General features: G+C 41.1%; 1 protein-coding gene across 4 annotated transcripts in view; it reads right to left on the bottom strand.

The window, feature by feature from the left end:
• Window positions 1–1,636: 1,636 nt before the first annotated feature.
• The window catches only part of BCL11B (BCL11 transcription factor B), a 97,317-nt gene continuing 87,156 nt past the window's right edge, over window positions 1,637–11,797 (bottom strand). For all 4 annotated transcript variants that reach the window (XM_069783512.1, XM_069783513.1, XM_069783514.1 and 1 more), the window contains one exon: window positions 1,637–8,832. In XM_069783512.1, the coding sequence (XP_069639613.1) occupies window positions 6,821–8,832 (2,012 nt within the window). In that variant the 3' untranslated portion in view covers window positions 1,637–6,820. The remainder of the gene's footprint in view (window positions 8,833–11,797) is intronic.

Genomic DNA, 11,797 nt, shown 5'->3' with positions numbered 1-11,797 from the left:
GTTTGTGTGATTTCTCACATTTCCTCTGTCAAAAGGGCGTAATCCGGCTTTTTCCCTCATGCCAACATGTGAGTAATCAGGGCTCTGACAGACAAGCTCTAGCAGATCCAACAGTAATGAGTCAAGGCATCACTACTTCTAGGAGGTGCATGCTTCTCCTTGCCGGGCAGATACCACCTCCCCGAGCAGAGGCAGTGGACGGAAAGTCCCCTCGCACCTTCAAACCCTCCTGGCCACAGGCCAGGGTGCACAGCAGCGGCTGCTGCCGCTCAGTCTTCAAACATCGCAGCAACATCTGCAAGGCCTGCAATGCCTTTAAAGCTGACAAAATGACACAGCAGTGTAAAGCTCCACTAGAGTGAAGTCATGTTTATGGGGTGTCAAAAACACCCCATTCAAATGCAAACTGTACAAAATTTAGAAGTAAAATGTAACAGCCTTTACAGCTCACTGCAGAAGGCATTCAAAATGAACATGGCATTTTGGGAATTACAGCGTGAACTATTGCCCAATATAATTGTCAGCGTCGGGTTCTGATTTCATTTTCACTGGTTTTTCATGAGTGCAACTTTTCAAAGCCTGTAACTTTTATATCACTCTGAAGCCTTGATCCAGCAGAGCACTTACACACATACCTAAATTTAGATTGTAGATTCAGGGAGCCTGAGATCAGGAAGGGACCATCTGTAGGAGCTCTTCTGTAGCACAAACCACTTAGCTTCCCCTCCTGACTTCTGAGTTGAGCCAAATACTTTAAAGTCCAGGAGCAGTTCCTTTGAAATGAATTTCAATTACCCACCTGCTTTGAATCACAAGCCTGTTACATGGTTTGTTGGACCAGGGCCTCCAGGAAATCAGAATCTGGTCTCCGACACTCCAAATCTTTACTGAGCTTTCCAATAATGGTTTGAATAACAATTCTCTCATTTAAGATTTCCATGCATTTGCTAACAGGTTGGCTTGATAAAGAGTATCAGGACAGTGAACTGCCTGTAGCTGTCAGCTCTTATACTCAAACTGCAAATTGTGCAAAATTCTGCCTTTAACTGTGCATGCCTTCGTCCCTAGCTGAGGAGGAGGAGCAGCTGTTTAGCCGCAGTTACGTTTTGGTGCTTCTCACATGGTAATACGCAGTCTGTGGCCCAAATTCAGCTCCTGCTTAAATTGGTAAGCCTTCTCCCTATTTGCATTGGCGTGCAAGAAGCAAAACACGTTAACAAACTTAGGTGCATACAGCACATAGTTAAGTTTATGGGGATGGAAAGGAACACAAAAGCAAAGCACATCTCACCATCTTCAGAAAACTGTGCTAATTGCCCAAACATAACATGATTTCCTATGAGAAAGTTGACCGTTTCAAGCATTATTCTACCACTTTCTCTCAATACCCCTACTCAGGAAATACTTGACATTATATTTAAGTTCAAGAGATGTAAGCAGGACTTGAGCATCTGCTTAGCATCATGCAGGTGCTCACGTGTCCTCCCCAAACAAGAATTCTCTCCCGATCGACTCCCACGAGAATCGACAGAAAATACAGCACAAGCTCTATCATCTGTACTGAAGCTTCAACTTCTCACTCCCTTCTTTTTACCCTTTCCCACCCCTCAATTTCAAAAAAACAAGAAAGACAAGATTTGGAGATCAAGTCAAATGTCCAATTTATTTTTATAACTTGAAACTGGAACAAACGTTGTTTTGAACGAGCGTACAAATGAAATGGTAGACACATGCTGAACTCAACATTGTGACAATAAGGGAAAAAAAAGAGGCCAAAAATCTTGTACAGAGAATAAAAGGAACAATAAATATTTCACTAAGCCATATTGAAATGACCTCCAGCCATCTCAACATTTTATCCATAATAAAAAAAAAAGTGCTCTCGTTTTTTAAACAGAGCACAAATACCAAGCAATAATAAATAGTTCCAAACTTGTAGTAAAAGACAAAACCTCCAAGTAAACAACAAAAGCTCATACAATAAGTAATAGAAAAAGGTAATAAAAATATTTTGCCTTGCCGGTACAAATGCAAACAACTTAAATCAACGTTACTTTGCTTTGCAGTTCTAAAATACAAAGAGCACCATAAAAATGAGTTTGCCTGTGATAAACAAAACCTTGGACTGTCTTTTACATAGGACTGGGATGAAATGCTGATTTTTTGACCCTTTCCTTAAAAATCAGTATTTTTCTTTCTAAAACCAGGTTCTCGGACCTGTCCTGTTGCCAAGGGATTTGACTGGAGTTTTGCTCTGGACTTCAAAGGCAGCAGGACTAGACACAATAAAAGTAATAAATTCAACCTTAAAATAATAATAAAAAAAACTATTTAAATTGTGAAAAGAACTATGGCAGCATTCTAGCTATTTTATGTCTATGTTATATTGTGCTTATGGCCTAGTAAACTACAGTTCTTCTAAGCAAGAAGAAAAGGAGGGCCATTTCATTATCACTACAGTCTGCAGAAACACAACCCTTGTGCTTTTGGGTGACTTATTGTTAGTTTCAGTGATCTAAGTCACAAAATTAGACAACTGCTGGTGTTAGCTATCCTGGATAATTAAGAACAACAGGGAGACTGGAGCTCCTGAACAACTTACACTAAAATGAAAGGTGAATTTCTTTCTTAAATCAACAAATTGTGGACTGAAAATATGCCGTTAACTTCTGATCTTCATTACACTGATGCATGTCCAAGGGATTCTGCTGAGTTCTGTGACATGACTCTGGATTTATACTAACGCCAGAGATCTGAATTTTCACCAAAAAGTGAAAATGTGCCTTTAAGGGACCAAATTCCAGCCTCAGCTACACTGGAGTAATCCAGGACTAAGAGTGATGAATAATTCTTGATTTATATCAGTTTAATTGAGATCCAGAATTTGTCCAGAAGTCTTAAGGGTACGTTGTTCAAGCCAGGAAGACATATATCTATCTGTTAGGTAGCTGGACCAAATTCTCCCTGCTGTCACACCCATGCCTCTCCAATTGCTCCAGCAGTTCTACACCGATGAAAGCAGCAGAAGAATTTGGCATGGCAATGGTTTTTTTTGTTGTTGTTTTTGTTTTAAGTTTTACCGTCACTTCCTGCAAGAGCGGTGAGCATTTTCTCCTTCTCCCCTTCACTAGAGCTTCAGTGCCTCTTCTGCCACCTGTCTTCCCCTCGACCCAAAAGGGAGAGAGCGTGAGAGAGAGAGAGAGAAAGAAAAGCAAAGAAGAGAGAAATCAAAAGGCACAGGATTTCATCCCAGTCCCTCAAACATTCAGAAATTTATGGAATGTACAATTAGGAGTGAACAGCAGCAAAGCAGCTAAAAACATGGACTGGCAAGACCTGTACACGGAGTAGGTCCTGTTCTGACAGGGAAGAGGAGGGCTGTGCCTGGACCAATTTTACTTCAACCTGGTTACAGCTGTACCAACAGCAGACCATTTTTACCATTTTGTGTCGAAGTGGAAGCAACAGCTCTCACTTTTTGCTATAAAACGACTTTCTTCCAGAGGACGGTGGCAGGGTGTGGGGAGCAGTGAGGTGGGGGGTGGCCAGGACAGGGAAGATGTGTTGGACATCTTCGTGTTTAGAAGGGGCGGAAAAAATCTCCTCTCTCTCTCTCAAATCTGCGGGGAAGCTGTGGGATGTCACCCCAGACACCTTTTCGGGAACAGAATTTCATTTCACATGAATAGGCAATAACCATCCAGCCTGGTTCAACCATACCTGGTAAAACCTTGATGCAAGGGGTCCAGGCAACTTTGAAGTTATTTAGAGCCCTGTGGGAACAGCACTTTTTTGTAGGCCATTTCTGACAAAAAAAAAATATATACAACTAAAATTATCTGTGAACAACAACAACAAAAAAATTAAAAATAAAAAAGCACTTAATTATTTTGTTTTGTTTCTTTTACTCAAAGGTCGTCTAACAACCCCCTTTTTTCCTGTACAATAAGGACTTCACATACAAATTTTTTTTTATTTTTGCAATATTTTATCCTGCCAAATTAAAAAAATATATTATGGCAGCCTGTTTGTTTGTTTTTATTTTTATTTCCAAATTCACTAACAAAAAGGTACATTAAATCCCTTTAAAAGGACAAGCGTACAGTTAAAAAATTACAAGCTTCAGTAAAAATACAGCAAGTGCCTACATCATATGAATCAACCAATATCAATATCCATTCCAGAAGGGGAAGGGAAGGGGGGAAGGGGAGAAAAAAAGAGAAAAATAGGTACAGGTCAGAAACGTGATTTTTTTTTCTGCAAAGCAATAACAATATTAAGCACTTTTTTCTACATACTTTTTCTACATGGTGTAGCAATCACCTTTTAATCCCCAAATACAAGATTCTATACATTTTTTGAAATAAAAATTCAACACCCAAGGCAGAAAAAAATTTACTAAAACTCAAGACTTTACAGTTACAGTGACAAGAACAAATTTATAGACCCACCATTTAAATTTTACTGCAACATTTTCAAGGAAAAAAGAAAAGGGATTTTTTTTTTTTTCTTTCTGGTTTTGTAAAATGCCCAGGCATTCTCCATTATTACAAATACTGGTCCACTTTTACAGTAATCAAGAAATTTTAATATATATAATATATACTAAAACCCCGTCACCAAAAGAAAACAATATACACATGGCCATTATGGCATTTTTTTTAATAACCTATTAAGCAAACTTTGAAAAAAAAAAGATTGCTCAAACACACATACACACAATTTCTTTTTTACCCTTGTATGTATTCAATACTGTAAACGTATTTTAAGACAGAGTGCACTAAATTTAACTTTAAAAAAAAAATTAGCCGTTGTTCCTGAATTGTTTTTTCTCATTCAATGATAACAACTTGTAATTTGTGTCATTTGAGTTTTAATTCAGCAGTAAATCATTTCCATTCCATTTCCTAAGCAGCGTTGTCCTGAAAAAAAAAAAAGGCTGAGAATAATTCAGCTAATGGATGTCCGAAGTTGTGCTGGGTATACATCTTCATTTGATTGGGTCTTATGGCATTTTCATGTCCACTATCTTCAACCAGTAATTTTTTTTTTTAAGTAAATGTGGCTCTTTTTTTCTAAAGAATGTACTTTTCTTGTTTTACTTTTTTTTTTTAAAAGTCTTTTCATTTCACAAAAACGTTTTGCATTTGTCTCAAGAGACTCAAATAGGAAGATCAGTTTTCAAGGCACTCACGTCAAATTGAATGGCAGTAGAAAAACTGTCCAATAAATTATTTTTATTTATTTTTCTTTATAGTGCCAGTATTGTGAATGCCATGCTTAGCAACACTGACACTTAATCTCAGCTGTTCCCTTACAGTTTAACCCACCTTTGGGCCAAGTAGAAGAATATGATGTAATTTCTTGTTGAGAAGCCATTTTTCTCTTAACCACAAACAAAAGCTTTAAAGTGCGGGTCAACATAATTAAAATCTCTAACCATAATTCTCCACTGTTTGCTAATATTAGTCATAAAAGGCTTTAAAAAATTTGGAATTTGAAAGTAGAGCAGGTGCATTTTTCTTTTCTTTACTTTTTTCTGTCGTAATGCTTTTATCTGAATACAATCCCATTCTGTTCCTCATTAAGCCAAGGGGAAAACTCTTACCGACTTCAGTAGGAGCAGAATCTTGCCCAGACAGGTAAATAAACTAGAATTTGTTTTTCCCTTCCTTATAATAACATCATTGTACATCATATAAGATAGTTCTAATGTTTCTATTCATAAACCAAATGCCTATGCGTTGAGGCTTTTCATTGAGAAATTCACACTTTCCCATCCTCTAGTAATTATTTTGACTACAACAACTCTGGACTAAAGTAGATGTCCTGAACTCAAATTTATGATTTTGCAGTTTAAAAAGAAAAAAAGATGGCATTTGGCTCCTCCAAGGTTCGAAAAGAATATTACAATACTCAAGATGTACTTTCACTGTCTCTGGGAAGAGTGGCAGGAGGGGAAGAGGGTGGGAAAGACACCCCCAAAAGTGACAAAATGGCACCATTATGTTGCCATAGCTTTTAACAACAGGAAGGAACTATCTGATAGTAATGCACAATTAAGAACATTTCTGATTTTGGAATGTAGCTGCCTTCTACGCCTATGTCTTTTTTGTTGTCATAACTTTAGTGATGAAATCCACCTAGAAAAGGCCTCTATCGTCAGCAACATTGTCAGTGCTACATGTTTGATCCAATTGCAAAAGAAAGTGCTAATTTTAAAGATTGTTATCCGCCGTATAATTTTGTTTTCCCTAATCTTCAAGGTTACTTAAGAAGAGGAAAGGGAAGAAAAAAGAAAGAAAAAAAAAAAAAAAAGGAAGATTTCTGTTCAAATGCTGGCTTCTTCACAAGAAATTACACACACTTAGCTTAAATTTCAACAAAGCAGCGGCCCAAAAATTATAATTTTAAAAGATATGTTTCTCCCCTACAATGCAAGTAATCTCAGGCTACGACTGGGTAAAATTAAACAGGGATACCCAACAAAATTTTAAAAGAAATTTAAACAGAAAGAATAAAAAAAAGTACCTGCACATGCCAAAAAATTACAAAAACCCAATAAATACAGAAATTATTGCACAGTTAAAAGGCTCCACAATTTTTACTGCCTTAATCAACCCTCGGGTTTAATAGAACTTTGTAGACACAGGTTATATTTAAGTGCCAAAGTCTGGCACCTACCATAGTTATGCTAAGTTATGTTTACGGAGGCAAGTTAGGTCATCTTTTCTCAGTTGGCAATAGTTAAACTGTACAAATAAAATGTTACCTAGACCCCTGAAATTTAACCTAGCGGGGGCGGGGGGGGTGGGGGGCCTTAGCTTCTTTCTGCCTGCTCAATTTTGACGTCATTTGTCAGCAAATGTTCTCCATGCCACTTTTTCATGTGTTTCTCCAGGGTGCTGTAAACACTGAAGGGCATCTGGCAAATGTCGCAGCGGTAGACCTCCTTCCCTATCTGGCCATGCGTTTTCATATGGCGCGTCAGCTTACTGCTCTGGGCACATGCATAGTTGCAGAGCTCGCATTTGTAAGGCCGCTCTCCAGTGTGGCTCCGACGGTGCACCGTCAAATTGCTGCAGTTCTTAAAGACCTTGCCACAGTACTCACATGTATCGCTCCTGCGCCCTTCCTTCGAACTGGGTCGCCCGGGGCCGGGGCCACTGATGTGGGGGGTGCTGCCTCCGCTCGCCGTGCCGCTGCGCCCTGAGAGCCCCCCGTCCAGCATGTCCCCTGGCGGGGTGGAGAAACGCAGGCTCCCGTTCTCCGACGAGTGCTCGGAAGAGGTCGCGAAGGGGGATTGTCGGGAGTCTGTGAATCCGAGGAACGGATCCTTCATGAAGTGCCGCGATGCTGCGTACCCTACCAGCCACTGGGAGTAAACGTTTTCGGAAGGTATTATCGTTGCTGGTGGCAAGTCCAAATCTTTCTCTACCTTTATTCTTTTAGAGGAATTGTTTAAACTGGGGCTCGTGATAGGCGTCGGCTTGCGGGGGAACAAGTTTGGGAAGGGTTCACCAGGGCCAAAGTTTCTTCCGTTGACCGTCCCTTCCTCAGTGCGGTCCAGCTCTCCCACCACTGAGTCCTCGTCGCCTGGATCTCTCTGACAGAGGTCTCGGGGACACAAGTCTCGCTGGTCAGAAGACCTTTTCATGAAGCTACTCCTCTTCTGTTTTTCAGCTAGCATGTCGTTATATTGCTGGATGGCACCTAGACTTACATTCTCGATGACTTTTCCCAGGACGAGGGATTTCTCATCCGGCAGCGACTTGGAGCCGTTTTCTCGGTTACGACTCAGCTCTGAGTCCATACTGAAGCTCGACTCTGGCCGGCTCTCATTTTCGAGCTCCTCTTCCTCCTCCTCCTCCTCTTCCTCTTCTTCATTGTCATGGCCCAGGGAAGGATCGCTCTCGTTCCTGAAATCTGCCTCACTGGATTTCAGTCCCTCTCCAGTGAGCTCGCTTGTGCCCGGCTCTGGGGAGCTAGTGGTGGATAGTCCATCGTCTGACCTGCCCGTCATGGAGCCAGCTTTATGCATATGCGTTTTCATGTGGCGTTTTAGCTTGCTGGCCTGGGAGCAAGCGTGGTCACAGAGCTGACACTTGTAGGGCTTTTCTCCTGTGTGACTGCGCCGGTGCACGATAAGGTTACTCTGGAACTTGAATGTTTTCCCACAAAATTCACAGGACTTGCTCTTGGCCTGAGGCTGGGGAGGCGTAGTGCTGCTGGGGGGCATGGGGGGCAGTGGTGGGGTGCTCAAAAAAGGTGATTTCGGACTCGGCTGGAAAGGATTCAACAGGCGATGCATAGGGTTGGTGCGACTGGGTGAGACTGGCGGAGGGGTGGAACTGTTTCCTGCCAGCTCTCGAAGCCTTCTGGAGAAATCCATCGCTGGGGACTCAATTGCCATGGGGTTTAAACGCATAACTCTGTCAAAGGCACTGGGATGCTGGGCAACTAACCCCATTTCTTCGGCACTAAGGCGATGTGGATCCAGATGATGACGAGGCGGTGGGCTGAACAGTGGAGGCGTGTTTGGGAGCCGACCCTCACCAAAGCCAGGGTGTTCGCGCAAGATGGGTCCTGTCATCCGCAAAAGATTGAAAGGGTTGTTGTCTCCAAGGAAATTCATCAGCGGGGACTGTGCAACAGTCTCCGGTCCCAGAGGAGGAGGGATGGTGATGCGTGGAGTAAGGGAACTGTTTGAAGGGCTTGTTTCCAGGTAGATGCGGAATCCATGTGTGTTCTGGGCATGCTGAAGCAAGAACCAAGCACTATTAAAAGGCTGCTTGCATGTTGTGCAAATATAGCTTGAAGGCTCATCTTTACCTATAAAAGAAAAACAGAAAGAACACTCAAAAAATAATACAGCGGAGAACATTTAAATACAGTTGGCATGCACTTTATTTTGCTAACACATTTCCTCCTTGGCATTTCTGAAAGAAGGACTTAATTGCAATGTATTGACTGATATAAATTGTTGAACAGCACATTTACTCACCACACTTATTCACTTAACATGTATGACAAATATCACACATACGCATTGGTGCTATATACGTTTATATCCTCTAACTTACAAATAAAACCTTCCTTTATGATGCATAAGGATCCAAATCCTTTCACGTGTTTATTCCACAAAAAGGAACTTGTTTCAAGGGATTTATGACTACAGACAAAAAACAAAGAAAATGCTGTGTGGTAGGTTTTACAAGGCACCTGCAAGAAGCTTCAGTGTCATGTTCACTCTTTCATTTTATATTTTTGTATACTTCATGCAGCAGTCCCCTGAGATCTTGCTGAATTTAATTTATACATGCTTCAGTCATGCCAGCACTTCCATTTTTAAAATACTACGTAGGTATTTAGCTGCACAAGTCCTATTCAAGTCAACAGGAGCTTGGAAAGCGTACCCTTGCATAAACCACTTTGACTTTCTTTTTGCCAAAACACCAAGAAGCCACTCAAATGAAACATCCGGTAATCAAAGCCGACAGCACAGTTGCAATTAACAGTAACAAACGTTGGGCCGTGCTTGAACTGGGTCCCAAGAATTTCTGAGCCTGAGCCTGCCCTCCAATGCAGAAATGCTCACCGGAGCCAAAAACATTGTTCTGTTTGCCTTTCTAGCCTCTTTGAACGACTGCATAAAGGTGGAAAGCATTCCTTTAACCTTGATTCAGCTTTACATAAAGGACAGGTGTGGACAAGTCTGCACTACAGTCATAATTTTGCTAGCTAGAAAATTCCAGTCCTGGGCACGATATAAACTTTGTGCTATCTTCAAAAAGCACTTCCCCCCCGCCCCCCCCCCAGCCGCCCTTCTTTTTTCAGTGCCTCTGCAAGACTCTGATAAATTCATAAATATGTGTCAGCCTGAAAATCACAATCCAGGATTTGTTTTGTTGTTGGTTTTTTTTAAATGAGGGGGAGGTTTCCTGAAAAAACAACTACCCATTTTGGAAAATCTAAAATTAATTTCTTGCTTGTTTGTTTGTTTATGAAAGCAGATATTTTGGCTAGCAGTGGCCCCACTGCACCTAAAGGCACTAAACTTCCTGAAAGTTCAAAGCCTGAGCCAAGCTTCCCGCCTGACCCGTATCCGCATAACGACTCAAAGGAGGCCCGATCCCAGCCCCTCCACAGGAGCTCAGGTCCAAAGCTCAACTACACAACCCCTTTCTAGACTGAGGAGACTGCAATTCATAAAAGCCTATTGCTTGAGCTTGAAAATGAAAATTTATAAGGCGAACAGAACCGTATTATTGAAACTACCGTTGTAAAGAGGAGGACTGACTCATAGCAGTCAAAAAAAAAAAAAAGAAAAAAATTGAACTCGGGCACACCAGGCAAAGCAGGATTGCTGCTGACTGAATTCCCCTCTTCTGGCTGTTGCAGGAATGGCGGCTGCTAACAAAACCTACAAAACCTTAGACAAGGAGGCTAGAAGATTATGTGCCTACCTATCAGCCTGTCAGTCTATCTAATCTTATCACCCAATGAACATCCATAAAAGCGTAAAGGAAAAAGCATCTATCAGATTGAGACTTATTTACAAAGGTAGGTGATAAATGTGGTGCAGCTCCTCACGCTCCTATTGATTTAGTAGGGCTATTGCTGTGGATAGCATCTTCAGACCCCGATTTCAGAGAAGGCGGCTCTTCACAGCCAAGAAAAAAAGTACACAACACAGCGGGCATTTCTGCCTGGCTGACATGGCCCCTGTGCCCCGGCCCTGCACGCTGCGTCGTACGGGACAGACTCGGTTGCTTTGATTAATCTCTAACAACCGCTATTAGAAAAAACACAAGTTTGGGAACTGTACTCGGCTTGGAAAAAGTGCCCGTAACTGCTATTGACAGTAATGAAAGCCACATACAATCACAGAAAGGAACTGATACATTATCCCTTAAAACTCTACTCAGCGCTGAGGCAGTTAGGGAATTTTATGTCAGCTCTGCAGCCAAAGCAACAGTAAATGCTCCCATTATTACTTCAAATATTTAAATTTCTGTTTCTTACAGAAATATGATGAAAATGTCTAGACCTTTAACTTTCTTGCACGGCAACATGTGTAGTATAAAAAGTGACAGAAATCACTGAAGCAGACTAAAGTATATAACATACTCTGTCAAAAGCTTTTTTTAACAATATGTTTTACCTCAGCTCACCCTAGAACAGATTTTAATAAAGCCCCTTCCGAAGTGTGATCTAATAGCAAATGAAGTGCAGCATCTTACAAGGTCATATATCTTCAAATTAAAGAGTGCTCTGCACCCTTCACCTTCATTTTATCCACTCTAATTAATCGATTTATTACCCACAGCTGTTCGATTCTTTCATTTTTAAAGTCACAGCATGCATTCTTCTTTGTTGTGGGGTTTTTTTCTTTAAAAAAATAAAGTGTGTGAGTGTGTGTGCGTGCATTCTCCTTGCTTAGCTCAAGAGCTGACAGGAGGAAGAAAACAGCTGTGTATTAGACAACGACGACGACAACAGCAACACGTTTACTTCAGCAAAGGCACATACGTAAGGAGAAAAATTCCTGAGCAGTCTGAGGATCAAGGCCAATCTAAAACTGAAATGGCTGATTAAAAAAATTACCCTCAAAATGGCAGCTGGCTGGATGCTTGCTACTACATGTTACATGGAACTGAGATGTTTTGTTTTGTTTTGTTCTCCAAAACTTCACCTCCGTGAAATTCAAGTGAGGAAAGTAAATCCCCCTCCTTTTTAGTTTTCTTTCATACAGAGCAAATTAGTGCTATTAGTGATCTAAGATTTACAAGCTAGC

The sequence above is a fragment of the Haliaeetus albicilla genome, chromosome 5 (assembly GCF_947461875.1).
Source record: "Haliaeetus albicilla chromosome 5, bHalAlb1.1, whole genome shotgun sequence".
Classification (NCBI taxonomy): Eukaryota; Metazoa; Chordata; class Aves; order Accipitriformes; family Accipitridae; genus Haliaeetus; species Haliaeetus albicilla.
The sequence above is the reverse complement of the archived record's forward strand: the minus strand, read 5'-3'. Positions and strand labels throughout refer to the sequence as shown.